The sequence below is a fragment of the Odontesthes bonariensis genome, chromosome 20, assembly GCF_027942865.1.
Source record: "Odontesthes bonariensis isolate fOdoBon6 chromosome 20, fOdoBon6.hap1, whole genome shotgun sequence".
In the NCBI taxonomy this organism is placed as follows: domain Eukaryota; kingdom Metazoa; phylum Chordata; class Actinopteri; order Atheriniformes; family Atherinopsidae; genus Odontesthes; species Odontesthes bonariensis.
The window spans coordinates 10,890,276-10,906,489 of NC_134525.1; the positions used below are offsets into that span (position 1 = coordinate 10,890,276).

A 16,214-nucleotide genomic window follows, 5' to 3' on the forward strand; every position below is an offset into this window, starting at 1 on the left:
CAAACAACATAACACTTACGTGGTAGTGAGTAGAGGGTCCCTAAAGCCAAACCGAAGTGTCCCGAGGTCTTCATGTGGTCGGATATAGAGTCCAGAATGAATTTAATCAAGCCAGTACCTTTCCGGAAATGTGTCTGCTGCAGCTGCCGCTACAGACCGTGGTGAAGTTGGTTTCATATTGGATATTCGACAGATATTCACAATAAGGAAATATGGTGTCTTTTTTTTCAAACCAATATCAAACCAACTTCACCACGGTCTGTAGCGGCAGCTTCAGCAGACACATTTCCGGAAAGGTACTGGCTTGATTAAATTCATTCTGGACTCTATATCCGACCACATGAAGACCTCGGGACACTTCGGTTTGGATTTAGGGACCCTCTACTCACTACCACGTAAGTGTTATGTTGTTTGGAGCTGTAGAAGAGGTATAAAAAAAGCGTTTTGTAGCGGTGACATGATATGCCCCCATCACTTCCAGGCTAACGACTTTTGGCTAAAAACAGTCAAATCGAAATTCTCAAAACACATCCGAATGACATGATTTTGATGTCAACTCAACGTATGTACTCCCAACATCCCGTAAATTGATCTCAAGTGCATTTTACTCCAGATTATCCCTTTAATGTGATCACTTCAACACATTCTCACGTTTTTTCTTGCCTTTGTTCACTTAAAACACAAGTGGGAGTGGGCAGTCTCTCCAGAAGGTTTGAGCTTAAGTCAACAAAGGCAAACAAAATGGCGTCTTTGTAAAAGTTTTAGCTGTAAAGGGAGAAACTTTCAGGCATGCACAGTTCTCCCTCTGGTCGACAGTGAATAGCAGAGATCAGCTCTGACCCGACAGTACCAGCTCTTACCGTAGGCTGATGCGCTGCCACGGTTGCTGCCGTGGCAACGCACGTCGACCACATCAGCATGGCGACAGATTCAGCCCACACCACCCACCACCAAGCAGGCAAGGAGACGCACTCAATGCATTAGTGAGCATGCAGAAGGAGAGAAGCGAGGAAAAAGGAGAAGAAACACGGAGAAAAAGCAAGGAGGATCCCAGAGAGCGGGGGCAGGTTCACATTCATCATCAGTGGTTACAGAAGCCGGGACCAACAACACAAACAGTCACTGATATGCAGAACGACAGGAAAACAGCCGAGCTTAGAGCGATTAGCAGGAAAAATGAGACGGGAGCTCCTGAATATGACATTTATACCCTGAATGTTTCAATGTTTAACCAAATTATTATGGATTATTATTCCATTTCTGCACGATAGTGTTACAATCCCAGTTCAAAGAGTTTGGATGTTGTGTCAAATGTAAATTAAAGACTTTAAAGTAAACTCCCATAAAATGTGTTTTATTATTAATATCATTACGTGAAACAGTAAGAGTTCATCTTGAATTTGATGGCAGAAACATCATGAAAAACATAAGAGGTACCAAAAACAGGTCAGCAACGTGACCGGGTGGGAAAAAAAAGAGCACCTTAGAGAGGCAGAGTCTCTCAGAGCTTTTTTCTCAACATAAAAACTTTGAATTTTCCAACGTACATGAAATCTTCAAAGGATCCAGAGAATCTGGAGACATCTCTGAGTAAAAGATTTGGCCAAAGATCTCAATTTTAAATCCTTTCAGACGCTTCGTCCTCTGGACGAAAGAGGAGAGCGACCGTCCAGTACTAAAGGCCTCACCGATGTTTAAAGGTGCACACAGACCAACACACTGCATCTGTCACAGCAGCGTGGCTTCTTCTTCTTCTCGTCTGGGTGCTGGACCGACCTGCCTGCATGTTTTTTGACAACATTTGGTGGCTCTTGAAATCCAAAATACAACAAATTAGCTGCCGAGCAGCTACAAACCTCCATCAGACAAGAACGGGTCAACAAAGACCCAGTAAATAGTCTCCTCAGTGTCGTGTTGCTGTCATCAAAAATCAAGATGAACTAGTGTTTTTCATGAAATATAAATGACAAAGATGAAAAACCAGTTAAAGGGCCCAGTGAGAACACCGCAGCCCAAACCTTGTTTCTGTTTGTAAAGAACGCATCACAGCAGCCGGACGGAGGGAGGCTGGTACTCACAGAAATCACCCTGTCGCCCACACGCAGCGTGCTGTCTCTGTGCGCCGCTCCACCCTCTGCGATTCGAGAGATGTAGATCCCCTGAAGATTCAAAACAGTTCTGGGAATAAGTCACTCTTACTCATAAACTGGTTTTCTGAGCTTTCCCAGGCTGCCTTGAAGCAAGAAGTAAATATTGCAGAAATTGTCCTAATGTTCTGTAACTAACGTTACCTTAATCATGATCTACCAGAACATCTGGCTGCAGTACTGTGATGAATCAATGTCCTAACTGTGACACTCTGGCTACTCTCACAGCTCCTGATCAACAAACTATAACCACACAGAGCTGCCATCCGGTTCCACCCAAACATAACGTGCAAACACAAGCGGGAGCAAAGTCTACCTCAGATCGAGCAACCAGCAGAGTCGCTGCATCCATCTCAAAAAGCTTTTGAAGGAGAAGCGAGACTTAGGACCAGCCACGCCTCAGGCACACATTTCTGAGTGCTCTCCTCTTTGGGCGCTCCTTGAGTTGCAGGAGATACAATGCAGAGCTGCACCGGCCCAAGTGTACACCTCACTCTGTCCAATTAAAGCCCATCTATCAGGTTTCAAGGCTGGCTATTCATATCTCCGTCACCGTGGTGATGACTGTAACCACAGTGGCCGAGATAGGCAGAGCTTTCAGAGGCAGTTACTGTAAACAGTCACTTTTAAATCCAGGTTAAAAACATTTATTTTCTAATGTGTCTGCATGAAATCTGCACGATATCTTTTAATTTATCTGGACTGTTGCTTGTTTTTAAATTCATTTAAATTATCTTTTATTTGTTTCTCTTTATATTCTTTTATGTATTTTTAATGCTTCTTACACTCCCTGCTGCAATGCTTTTATTTTATGTGAAGCACTTTGAATTGTTTTGTACATGAAATGTGCTATACAAATAAATTTGATTTGATTTGAAACACGTTGCGACTATACTTCCCAGCTTATAACTATCAGTAAGCCCTTTAATTGCCGTATGATTGGTTGCTGTTAAAGTTCTCTCAGTATTGCTTTTACATGAGCTTGAGAGCTTTTTTTTAAATAAATATTTTATTTATTTGAAAAAATAAAAATAAATATTTTCTTTAAATATTCTGAGTGTAAAGCCTTTAGAGGGCAATGAGCTTCTTTAGCTCCTTATTAAGCAGTTTTTCAGGTGCACCTGCCGTGGCGGGCATCTCACCATGTCTCCGGTGCGGTAGGGGGTGGAGCCTTTGCCCCCGGCGATGCTGAATCCCAGCCCCTTGTCATTGCGCATCAGGCAGGTGGAGAATCGCTGCCATGGCCCGCTGGGGGGGGTCTCCATGTTGAAGGCGAGGCCACTGCTGCGTCTCTCCCGTGGGAAGTAGTCGTCCTCGGGCCTCAGCGGCGTGGTGGTGATGGCGTTCTCCGGCTCGACCATGCGCTCCCGCAGCACCGTCATGGAAACTGTGGCACCGGAGCTGCGGAGAGCTTCCACTGCCGTGTGGTGCTCGGCTTCGTGGAGGTCGACACCGTTCACCTGGAGCACAGATGGACAGGCAGGCTGACTCTTACACTTCTTACAAATCAAATCAAACTTTATTTATATTGCACTTTTCATACTAAAAAGCAGCACAAAGTGCTTTACATAATAAAATCAATAATCAATTCATGCATAAACTCACACACAACATCACACCGACAACCACACTGCACACATACCAAAAAAATATATATATATTTTAAATAATGGATGAATAGATAAAAGTAAACTAAAACAAAACAAACAAAAAAAATTTATTATATATATATAAAATAATAAATAAATAAATAAATGAAATAAAATTCAGCTGTAAGCTAAACTAAAAAGGTACAATACAAGATGTCCTCCGAGGACACGAAGCGTGAAAGCAGCGGGCGGCCTTTTTACCTCCAGGAGTTTATCTCCCACTTTCACCCCTGCTCTCGCTGCAGGACCCTCTTCAGAAACTCTGGAGATGAAGATTCCCTTAAAACACAATCGAAAGGAAAATTTAGCAACTAATTTGTGCGACTTCCACTTTCCTGGAGGCCAGAACAAACCGAGTGCCCGTCTCACCTCGTCGTCGCCCTTGTAAGGTGTGGATCCTTTCCCCCCAGCGATGCTGATACCCAGACCGCCGGTTTGCCGCATGATGGTCAGCGTGTGCTGCAATTTGAGCAGGGGGGGACATCAACATACCAGCAGTGAAAGCCCACAAAACACCACTGAACTCAGGGCAGAATTAGAAGGAGACAAGCCCACAATTACATTTAATTTTGCTCTTAAATTTGAGTTCCGTTTCAACATGTTTGGGTGATCAATTGAAGTCGTAGCGGACCTCCCTCTATCTGCCAGTAGGTGGCGTCAGTCAGTGCCCCATGATGGTGATCACGTCAACAAACGGACGGAGCGACACCGACTCGTCGCAGTTTAAATGGAAGGTGGATGATTTTGTGCTGGCCTGGTTTCTTGAAGCTAAATGAAAGCATGAAACCAAAGCAGGAGCCAAATCATCGACCTGTCGCCATTAAACGCACTCTGCTCCAGGCCCTCTCCAGTTGAACTCAACACGTTTTGTGCACGTATGAGAACAGACTTGTGTGTCATATACATTTGTAAGCCATGCAGAAATGGGGAAGAGACAAATGAGGAACAAATGGAAGGGAAAAGGGAAGTGTGAAGAGTGACGGGTCCTGTGTGTGGTGAGTCTTTCCCAGTAAGGTTTACCACGTCAAAGTTTGCTTAACCTGGACTAAATATATGACACAATCTTTCAGACTCATGCAAAGAAAGTCGATGGAAAATGAACACAAACAGCAAATACCAGACATGCTCTTTCTTGCATTTTAAACAGTGGCCGTATGTTATTTACACTAAAGGCATCGTCCATTGCAGCTTTGACACTGTGTGTGTGCCTGAATGTTAATGTGGAGGAAGTCGGTGGAGTTATCTGCGCCTCAACAGCACAACCGGCCCATTTATTCCAGAGCAGAGACGCCGTGGACGGGATGAAAGGGAGCAAAGCAGCAGATGCAGAGGAAAGGCAGGAGAGGTGCAGTGTGCCAGGATCTGATGGAGGACTAAGGCTCGCAGAGAAGGTGCTTTTCAAAGTCAAGGAGGGATCCTTAACGGCTGCCACGTGTTCGAATGGTTGCCAAGCCGGTCCCAAACTCCAGGATCCTTCACATTTCAGTCAAACTTAACCAAGTTCGTTTGGTTATGGAAGTTTTTCTGTGCCGTCAGAGTTTGAATATGAATTTCTAATATTGAATTTTTACAGCATCAAAATCTGACTTTGAATTTGAAAAACCAACAGTGTAAAAAAAAAAAAAAAAAAAAAAAAAAAAAAAAAAAAAAAAAAATCAGTGGAAAAAGAACCAGACAACAAATTTTGAAGTTGAATTTTTTTTTAGAAATTGTTTTTTTTTTTTTACACTGTTGGTTTTTCAAATTCAAAGTCTAATTTTGATGCTGTAAAAATTCAACATTAGAAATTCGTATTCAAACTCTGATGGCACAGAAAAACTTCCATATTTGGTCAAACTCTAGTCAGGAATAAACCGCCAACATAAACGGCTGTTTGGTAACTTACCAGCAGCTGGGATCGCTGCTGCTCACCTTTATGTGTGTGTTTGGGTTAGGGTCAACCCTTTAAATACGAGGAAGGAGCGCCTCCCACCCTAAGAAGGATCCATCTGACCGAGGAAGCGTCCGTGACTTTGAGAAACACTCACATAAAACTGGAAGTTTTAGAATATTTTAAAGGATTCTGCTGTAAGTTGCAGATATCCCAGACTTCCAGTTGGGTGGACAGAGACACAGCTTCAGCCTTCAGTGCCTAATATTTACCTATCGTTGTCTGGAGTACGTGTGAGAGTACACAGCAGGTCATTAAGCCCACCTTCTCAGCAGGATAATGAAAAGCTGAACCCAAACACAGGCCATGGAAATGCAGTTATCATATGTGTTATTACATGTTTCCGAGCAGTTTCTGGGGTTTACACTTTAGTCCTGCATCCAGGTTCTGCCACACTGACCCTTCAGGAAAACGAGATGCGGTTAGAGGTTTCCTTGTGATTGGCTTGGATTAACTTTGGATTTCTGTGGCTTTTTATTCCACTTCTGAGCACAGGAGATAGACCGGGTGGGTGAGTGAGGGACAGATACACAGATTGGACGGGAAAGAGTAGGTACAGACCTCTTCCTCCTCAATTCGAGCAGGTTCAATCAGCAGATTATTGACTTGATCAAATGACACCCCCTGTTAGGACAGGAACCAGCGAGAGGCATGCGGATTAGTCAGGCCAAAATTAAAATATGCACTCGCTCTCACACACCAAAACACACACACACACACGACTTCTTTACGCTCTCCGCTGACTTCACACACATTGTTCACGATCTGCTTGCAGGTCGTGGGAACACCTTGAAGCAGAAGTGATGCCACATTCACACCCCAGCCACCAAAAGCAAATACAGGCAGAGGTGGAAAGACAAGACCAAGGAGCTGAGCCACAAGTGTGTAGCGAGAGCGGACAAAAGAAGGCAAAAGCTCCCGAACCAGAACAAGCCACGCCTCCAAAGCATAAACAGCTACTTCCTCCAGAACAAAGTCCTAACGGATCCGGATGCTCTGAGATGTCCTACAGCAGCTTCTACTTACATATGAATATTTCTTTAAGACGAGTTAAACAAAAATGTAAAAACTTTAGCTTAACACATTAGCTTAAACATCCAAAAAGGCTCGTTGGATCCGACCTTCCAGCTCTGCCAATAAATGTTCGGGTTGGTCTGGGTTCAGACACACAAACAGACCCACATCCATTAAAAAACACACATACAAAACAGATTTGGTGAGATGATCTTTGTATTAAAATTTCTGTAAATTAGCACAATAATAATAAAAATCAACAAATCTCAGCAAGTCTCCCCAAATACTAAAGATCAACAAAGCAGATTCATTAACATGAGACATCGGCCGTCAGTTGCTTCATTCATACGTACAAGCATGTGCGCTTAATGTTATAAAAGCAGTGTGAAAATGTCATTATTCAATTATATCAGCAGGTGGCTGGTAATGGTGAGCAATTTAGTAGTGTTCTGGGCCAGTGTTGTGCAAGAAAGGCAGAGTTCATGAAAGAATTGATCTGCTATTCTTGACTAAATCCTCGTCTTTCTAATCTATCTCACTTAAAAAAAAAAAGAAAAAAAAAAAAAGTGTCGTTAGTGCGGCGCGCGTGTAGGATTTCTGTGTTTCTGCCACAAGAAAGCAAGGTGGATGCTAAATGATAAACTCCTGAAAAAGTAAAGAAAATAAAACGCATCGCCCTTGATTCATAGCACAAGGGCAGGTGTTCTCATGTCCACGATGACCCTGCATGCAACACCACATCCATCTGAAGTGCAGAACACTGATGCAAAGTGTTTCCAGAGAGCGTAATCTTATTAAATATATTTATTTATTTAAATCTTATTAAATAAATAATCTTATTGTAAAGTAGCTCTGACTGTGTTCGAAACCGCATACTGCATACTCATTGATCAGACAGTATGCAGAGTGTTTACCCACAATGCATTTCGCTTCTGCCCGAGCAGAAATCAGCCGGCCTGAAGCTGATTTCGCTTAAGCTCTAAACTCTGTAAACTTTAGCAACATTTGAAACATTTTCAGGCGAGAAAGTAGTCGTTTAGATCCCCAACGTGTTGAAAACCTGACAAAATACCGGCTATTTACAATTTTGTTCCCACAAATTCGGCGCTACTAAAGCTAGCCGCAGTGAGCAACGCACTTCTGGTTATTTTGACAAAATAAAATACCCGTTACCTTTTATCATAGGGAAAGCCATTACGATACAATTGGTGCTTTTGTTTTGAAAACAGGAAGTGAACCTACCCTCGTTGTAGCTAGCTTGAAACTGCCGTTTTGACAGGAAATGACAATCGGCGACGTCACATTACGTTGCATCTTGGGTAGTTTGAGTATGAGTAGTAACCTCATGATGCATGCCCAACATTTCGGCGAATCTAGTATGCATCCGGGAACTTCTCGCTTACTCAAACTCGCTTACTAACTCAAAAAGTTAGTAGGAGTAGTAGGAGTAGTATGCGGTTTCGAACACAGCCTCTGATTCAACTTCTCTAAATACTTCCTGTCCTGCAATTCTACGCAGCCTCCCACAATCCTGCCCAAGCCTGAATCTCTCTTTTACCTTCACTTGACTGGAGTTTCCCTGATGCCTGCTGTCCTCCAGCTCCTCTATTCTGCGATGGCGCTGAGGGGTGCAAACATCCTCCTCCTCCTCCTCCCCGTCCTGCTCCTCCTGCTCGTCCTCAGCCGCCTGTGTGGGCGAGCTGAGCCCGTCGGGACTGAAGCCCTGCAGCAGCGCGGCCACGGCCTCGGGTTTGGGCAGCTTGGTGATTTTGAAGTGCTTCTTGTAGTGTGGCGTGTCCTTTCTGATCAGCCGCTGCTTCTCTGCGGGGAAAGCCGGCCTGTCGTCCTCCTGGTCGCTCCTCTCGCCGTTCTCCCGGTCCTCGTCCCCCTCCCCACCACGGAAGGTGGGCTCTTCTGCAAAGTGCACAGTAGGCTGGAGGAGGAAGGGATGAGGTTTAGAGTTTTACAAGAAGAGTAAAACTCTTTTTACTTCCGTTCTTATTCGATGACACCATCATTCACCTCGGTGTACTCCACCTCCATCTCGTCCGGGTCGTCCTCCTCCTGAGGGGAATGGCCGTCCGCGAGTTCCTCCCGCTGCGAGGCCGCAGCCACGTTCTGTCTGTCCTCGTGGGAGGTGGCCGATAGCGTGCTGTTGGACACCTGCGAGTCGTGGCTCTGATTGGAGAGGTCACTGAGTCGTTTCTCCTGGAAACAACGGCATCGTTTTCAACTCAACTTTATTTATAAAGCCCTTTAAAACAGCCGTGGCTGAAACAAAGTGCTGTACATGAATAACAACACAAAATATAAGGCATAAAACATAAAAACAATAATAAACAATAACAATATTAAAACAATAACAGAAACAGAGTCTCATGCTGGGTTAAAAGCCAGGGAATAAAAATGGGTTTTAAGACGAGTTTTCAGTTCGACAGGATCTAACGAGTCTCGATCCAGGCAACGCTTTAGTTGAGCGTACCGGTATTAAACATTCAGGACAAAAGTCGCAGGTGAGGACCTTTATTCACCAAATATGTTCTTCTTTTACCAGCTCTGACCAACAAACTGATGGTTAAGAAGCACGAGTAACGTACCTCTGAGTCCAGGGCCTCTTCTTCTCCATCGGGCCTGGAGGTGTAGGCTTCATTCCTCCTGTCCTCTATCACCTTCTTCATCACTTTCAGCTCACTGGGGTGCGGTGTGGCTCTGCGTTGGAGGCCCTGAGGAATAAAAAGGACATTCGACTTACTCCAGACACCACGATCCGTCTCTAGAGCAGACAAAAAAAAGCTACAGCGTGTTGGTGCTGCTCACCCTGCGCTCTGCGGCGGCTTCATCGTCCTCCTCCTCCTCGGCCTTGGTCTCCTCCTGGAACTGAATGACGGACACTCGGTTCAGGTTGCTGTCCGTCCAGCTGTCGTCCACACTGTTCTGCATTAGGTTCTCTGTGGAGGATCAAGGGGAGGCAAACAGCAGCTTTGGATCAGACTGGCTGATGCAACAGATTCATAAATCCTCCCAAACTCAAGTTGTCACCAGTTAAAACCAACTCTGAATTAGACGTAATGGAGCTAATAAGATAACGTAATAAAAGTCATAAAACCAATGGAAGGTCTGAGTATTAAGTTGACTTTTTAATACACGTGATGAGGATTAATCATCAAACTCACCGAGGCTCGGGGAGGGTTGCTGAGGCAGTAAATAGCAGGTCAATACTTTCTCTCCAGTTTGCTCATCATCCTCAGTCTGGAACTTGAGCATGGGCTGTGATTGGTTCTCTGCGAGCCACATGGCCTTCAGATTGAGGTTTGTCAGGGCAAAAGGTAAGTTCTGTAACCTGGACAAGAGCAGGGATGAGATAAGATGGGTCACAGCCTTTCATTTTAAATAACCGGACAAAAAAATATCATCCAAATGATACATTTATGAGCTTAAATCAACAAACTACAACTGAACTCTATGTATTCAATGAGCATTTAACAGTTTTTAAATTAAATCTGTCAGATTAAGAGACAAAAGGTCTTCTGCTAGGTCTTAAAACCGCTGCCTGAAAAGCTGCTTGGTGTTACCAAAAGTTGGGGTACCTGTTTCCGGCCACATCCAGCACATGCAGCTCGGTGGCATCTGCGAGCTCAGCAGGCAGTTTGCCCAGGCGGTTGTCTCTCAGCGAGAGGACGTTAAGGCTGGCACAGCCGCCCAGCTCCTTGGGCACATTGCCCAGCCGGTTGCGGTCTACATTCAGGTTGGTCAGCTTCTTCAGCTTGCCCAGCGAGCGAGGAAGCGACTGCGAGGGAGCCGGGAGAACAGAGGCGGTTCAAAAATCAGCGAAATCAATAATGAAACTTAATAATCGTTGGTGTACCTTAAACATTAATGGGTAATAGTGCATTAACCCAGACTGGATCTGTACCTGTAAAAGATTCTCTGTGAGAACCAGTTCTGTGAGGTTTTCACACTCCCCTATGGAGTCAGTCAGGAGGGTCAGTCTGTTCTGGTCCACCTTCAGGATGGACAGCTGCTTCAGACAACCTGGAGACAAATCATTAAGTTTTCACTACACTTTCATTTCAACCTTTCAGCTGGGAAACATGACAATCCGCAGTCTTTATGCTGGCCTGTGCAACTCTTCACTGACATCATGTCTCCAGTAGAGGGCAGCGCTGCTCTTGTTGCTGTTAAACAGAAACCGTCTCCAAGAGGCCTGGCCCAGTGTTTATTTAATTAAGACCACATAATAATTAGAAGGCAAACCTTATTTTACAGAGAAAAGGACACTTTGTTCACTGAAAACACACAACAAGCTTGTTTTGCTGGTATAAAGCAAAGCTGAGGCCGTTTCCATAGAAGCAGCTATGAGCTGCTAATGTTGCTGGGACAGAGTTTATTTCCCGTTTCTCTCACCTATGCTGTCTGGCACGACTTCCAGCAGGTTCTGTGTGAGCAGCAGGTCAGTGAGAGCGAGGAGGCCTCTCAGCTCCGAGGGAAGCTCCTCCAGGCGGTTCTCCGACACATCCAGACACACCAACCGCCGGAGGTTCCCCAGCTCCTGCACACGATTCACAGAGAACCATGAAGCCGCAGTACAATCACCACCATCTTCACGGCAAACAGGTGACTTCTGGAGAGGTGCAAGTTTAATAAAAAAAGTGCACTTACTGGTGGTAATGAGGACAACTGATTCCGGTCCAGCCACAGCTCCCTCAGGTTGGGGAGAGCACCAAGAGTGTCCGGCTGAACATAAAAGGATCAAGCAGAAGAAGAGGAAAAACAAGAGCACATCAGGGGAAAAAATAGGTTGCTAATTTTAACAGTCTGAGAAATCAGGCCTCTGAAAAACACAGGCATGAGTTAGGTCATAGATACTCATTGCGCGGCTCGCGAGCCACATGCGGCTCCTCAAGCTCTAATTGGCGGCTCGCACTCGCATAGTAGCTTTTAACAATATGGTAACAATAACAATACATTTTCTCAAATAACACACAGCGAATACTGCACAGTATTAAGTATTTTTCTTGAGTATTAATTAAGGCTTAATGGTGTTTCCTAAAGGGGGCACATTGTTAAACCTGGCAACGCAGCCCGCTTAAACCACCTCACACTTGAAAGCAGTGCACGCTAGCTCCGTTAGCCAGCGCGAGATGCAGGCACAATGGATCGGTTTTTAATTAAGAAAGGGCAAAAACCAGCACAAAAACCATGCTGATCTTGAATGTCTCACTATGATTACAACAACAAACTACAAATACAACATGAAGAAAGTCAAGGACATGCACGCCAGCTTCCGCTCATCCCAGTATTAAAGGTACATGTGGTCTTAACACATTGACTCCCAAGTCACGTAAAACTACGTTTTTACTGCCCATGCGTTGGCTCCCAAACCGTAAAAATACGTTTTTACGTTTTTTTTTTTATGGATTCTGAATCTATACATTCTAATGCACATTCTGTGTGATTTTTGTAATTATGTGATGAACAGAACTGACATAGATGGCAGTCAAAAACTGGTGTCATCATCTGGACATTTTGATCATTACGCCAATGGCTTTACGTCAACTCAAGAACAATTTTGATAACGCTGCATTGATTGTTGTGCATTTCCACATTTTGTCCAATCGCACATGTCGGTTTCCAGAGGGTGACGGTAAAGTAACATAAACAAACAACAAGAAGGAGAAGAAGACACGCGACAAGTCAGGAGGCGGTCTTATGAACAGGTTAGCTTTGCAACGTGCTGCGATCACGCTTGGAGGGAAAGGGAAGCCGATATCTCAGTTTGTTGTTGATTTTGGTGGATACCCGCCTTGGTTTAGCTAAGGATAGCTCGCTAATGGCGGCACCTAGAGACACGCAGTTTTGACCCACAAAGAGTTTAAAGTCTCAGCTTTCAAACGAGCCATAACATGTTTCAGTGGTCCTATCACATAATATGCTGTGACTGTACAAAAAACGTCAAAAAATGGTTTAGAACGCTGGGATTCTACGACATAATTCTGTAAAAACCGCTGGTAGTCAATGTGTTAATTGAAAATGTATAGGCTGTAGGGCCGGCATGGTATATGTATTCGTGCCGAACCGTCACGGTACGGGGGTCACGGTTCGGGACGCGCATTGCCACGCAGAATACACACGGTACGGAAGTTTAATATTGATCTGAACGCGGAACTGTTATTTTGCAAGAGTTTCCTTCAGGACCCATTTAAACACTGCCACATGCAAGCTCTGATTGGTCCGTAAAGATATATATGCATGCCTGGATTGGTCTAGATAGCAAACTCCACCTTCAAATACAAACTGTACTCTGTGGGAAGGTACCGCTGTTGGGTTGATGTTGCGAGAGAGAGCTAACAATGGCGAGTGGCGAAGAATTAGAAGACCCACCATCATCATTTAAGTCAGTGGTGTGGGATAACTTCGGGTTCCCTGTGAGTTATAATAGCGATGGAGAGCGAGTGGTTGGCAAAACAAAGACGGTCTGTCGTCGTTGTTCGACACCTGTTCATTACGTGAGTGGGAACACGTCAAATATGTTAACACATATCAAGCGACACCACCCAGAAATCCCTATCACCGGGACGAGACGGAAGAAAAGTGTCCAATTACGTCTCCCAAATGTATTACAACAACCCCTGGATACGAATACATGCAGAGCAAAAAAAATTACCGAAGCAATTGGAATTTACATCGCATCTGCTATAGAAGAAGAGGCAGGATTCAGATATCTATTACATGTGCTCGAACCTCGCTACACGCCTCCTTCGGCACTGTACCGAAAATGTACCGAACCGTGAGTTTTTTGTACCGTTCCACCCCTAATTGGCAGTGTTGTTTCTTTTTTGTGGGATGTTTTATATGTAGAAATGCATATTTGCAAAAGGGGACTTTAGTATGTTGTCGTAAAAGTGGCTCTTCCCTTGATTTTGCTCTGCCAATGTGGCTCTTGTGAAAAAAATAGTGAGTATCACTGAGTTAGAGGAATATAGAAAATGTCAGAGGGACTGAGGCCCCAGAAAACAGAGAATATATTCCTAACAACACATCAACATCTATAGGCCAGGGGTGTAACTGAGTCCATGTTTGACAGTTTTAACTCATTTATCTCTTTTGATCTTTGAAAAAACATGAAAAACGTGTTCAGCTCAGGCCTCAGAAGCCTTACAGCTGAAGAAATGAAGGGGAGCAGAAGCGGATCGCTGGCTTTTGACAGACGTGTCACCAAGGTTACATGGTGATGTCACTGTTTGCTCAGAGCACGCCCTCATCAGGCCCCGAGGCATTGTTTACTCTGTGTTATTGAGACAGGTGGGCGTTCCCACGGTGACAGCAGCTCTGCGTCGGAGGCGGGGCCTCTGTGGTGTTTGCTGAGGTAAACATGTGGTGAGGAGCATAATTACCGTGGTGGATATGTGAGAAGGAGCTTGTGATACGTGTCACTCTGACTGAGTGCAGCTCTGGCTGCTCCAATATGAAATGCGAGGGAGTTGTTTGGGAACTCGGGGACATAATTACTTGTACACGGCTTATTGCCCGATTAAAGAAGATGAGAAGCAGACGTACCAAAACTTCCAGTTCATTGCTGCCGAGGTCCAGCTGTTCCAGTTTCACCAGGAAAGAAAGTGACCTGTGCAGAAAACAGTGGTTACGTCCCATAAATATGCAGCTGAAGGAATGTCACTCATTTACATGTGCCGACAGATATAAATAATGCATTTCAACCTATTCTGCTGAAGGCGACGCACATTATTTCACAATGAAACTAAAAGAACAACGAAGCAGATCTCAGCTGCAGCTTCAGGAGCCGTAGAGATCATAACTGACTGTGACACTTACGTGGGCAAAGACTTCAACAGGTTCTCCCTGAGCTCCAACGTCACCAGGTTGGCAAGACTAGAAAAGGAGTGGCAGAGAAAAGCAAGCAGGAGTAGGAGTTGGCAGGGGGAGAAGGGAGAGAAGAGGCAGGTTGGTTAGTCAGATGGAGGGTCTGTTCGTCTGGGCTGCCTGGCATGGCGAGGGGCTCCTCCATCTGTCTGAGCGCACCGGTGGCTCCGAGCCCACGATGCAACACAATCACACTCCTTAAAAACCAGCACAGCCTCTCAGTGTTCAGTCTGTGCTGTGTGACGGCTCCATTTAGAGCACTTCATTTAGGTTTCCCACCCATAAACTAACCGCTTTAATATCCAAAGATTAGTTCTGCCTGCAAGGAGATCGTTCACACTCTGAAATCTGAAGATTTCGAGTATTTTTGACTATTTCTAATTAAAAAAAAGTGGAATAGAGAGTAAATCCAGTTCTATCCAATCATATTTTCTACTATGAGCCACTGTGAATGTGGACATACTTTCCAATGTCGCTGGGCAGCGCCTGTAATGACACGTCGTTGAGCGCCAAGTGAGCCAGCGCTCGGAGCTGAGTGAAGCCATCCGGCAATCTGCAGCAGAGGAACGAGAGAAGAGGAAAATGGCTCTTAGGTTGCAGTTCAATGCCTGGAATCAGTTCATTCACACACCCGGTATACATCCCTTCCTTTATCCATCTGCTCAAGTACTCAGCATTAAACATTTTGCCAAATTTATTCATGAGATGCCGGCAGTGATGTAGCTGTTTCTAAGCCGTTTCTAAGCTGTTATCCAGTTAGAAACTGAGCCGTTTCTTAAAAGAGTTTATTAATCTGCTCTGAGCTTTCTTTCTTTACAGCGCATCATCTCCTCTGAGAAGTTTAAACGATCTCAGGCATCACAGTCTTCAGACTTCAGGCCGTTTACCTGGAGAGGGGGTTTCCGCTGAAGTCTGCGATCTCTAAGGCCCGGCAGAACTTGATGCTCTCTGGGATCTCAGGAATGTCTGCAAAGAAAGGAAGAAAAAAGGGGGGGGGGGTTTAAGTGGGGGTCAGCCATAGAGTGTGCAGAGGTTGTATTCTATCATTCTACATCCCTGGTAATCACAACCAGATGGTTGGGAATGGAAGAAAAAGTGGACAAAACACTGACAGGAAGTTCCACTGCAGAGGGAGGGTCAGAGCAGAGCATTACATCTTAATTTTTCCATCTTAGACAAAGGTGAGCCCACTTGATCCATGCCTCTGTATCTAAAAGCATTCCAACCTGACTTCATGGGGGAACATTAGGATTAGATCCTCATTGTCGAGCAGAAATGAGGTGAAAAAATGTAAATAAAAAGCTTCACAATCACTGAAACATTTGCCAGCTTGGTGTGCTGTAAAAATGAACATGGGGGGGGGGGAGAGTGCCAGAAAGAAATGTGACCCGCTGGCCTGACCAGGGGGAGAAGTTTCAGCACAGGATGTTGCAGGTGCATGTTAAGAAATCCCTACAGAGTAAAGCAGCCCGTCGCACTGATCCGGCTCAGAGTTGCACTGCAGCAGGAGCAGGGAAGCATACAGGCGGGCAGATGGGAGAGGCTCTTACAGGCCACTGCACACTGCTCCCACTGCACTCCATGCAGTGTGTGGCA

At 44.9% G+C, this 16,214-nt stretch overlaps 1 protein-coding gene across 19 annotated transcripts in view; it reads right to left on the reverse strand.

Moving 5' to 3' along the window:
- The window catches only part of scrib (scribble planar cell polarity protein), a 68,957-nt gene that overhangs the window by 21,993 nt on the left and 30,750 nt on the right, over positions 1–16,214 (reverse strand). For 18 of the 19 annotated variants that reach the window (XM_075451969.1, XM_075451953.1, XM_075451966.1 and 15 more), the window contains exons 3-20: positions 15,506–15,584; positions 15,082–15,171; positions 14,571–14,627; positions 14,298–14,361; positions 11,400–11,474; positions 11,145–11,289; positions 10,654–10,772; positions 10,328–10,527; positions 9,914–10,080; positions 9,558–9,688; positions 9,338–9,463; positions 8,763–8,948; positions 8,299–8,673; positions 6,288–6,350; positions 4,166–4,255; positions 3,998–4,075; positions 3,290–3,607; positions 2,079–2,159 (exon numbers count right to left, since the gene is read on the reverse strand). In XM_075451969.1, coding sequence (XP_075308084.1) covers positions 2,079–2,159; positions 3,290–3,607; positions 3,998–4,075; positions 4,166–4,255; positions 6,288–6,350; positions 8,299–8,673; positions 8,763–8,948; positions 9,338–9,463; positions 9,558–9,688; positions 9,914–10,080; positions 10,328–10,527; positions 10,654–10,772; positions 11,145–11,289; positions 11,400–11,474; positions 14,298–14,361; positions 14,571–14,627; positions 15,082–15,171; positions 15,506–15,584 — 2,444 coding nt within the window. The remainder of the gene's footprint in view (positions 1–2,078; positions 2,160–3,289; positions 3,608–3,997; positions 4,076–4,165; positions 4,256–6,287; positions 6,351–8,298; positions 8,674–8,762; positions 8,949–9,337; positions 9,464–9,557; positions 9,689–9,913; positions 10,081–10,327; positions 10,528–10,653; positions 10,773–11,144; positions 11,290–11,399; positions 11,475–14,297; positions 14,362–14,570; positions 14,628–15,081; positions 15,172–15,505; positions 15,585–16,214) is intronic. The other variant, XM_075451954.1, reaches the window with a different exon arrangement.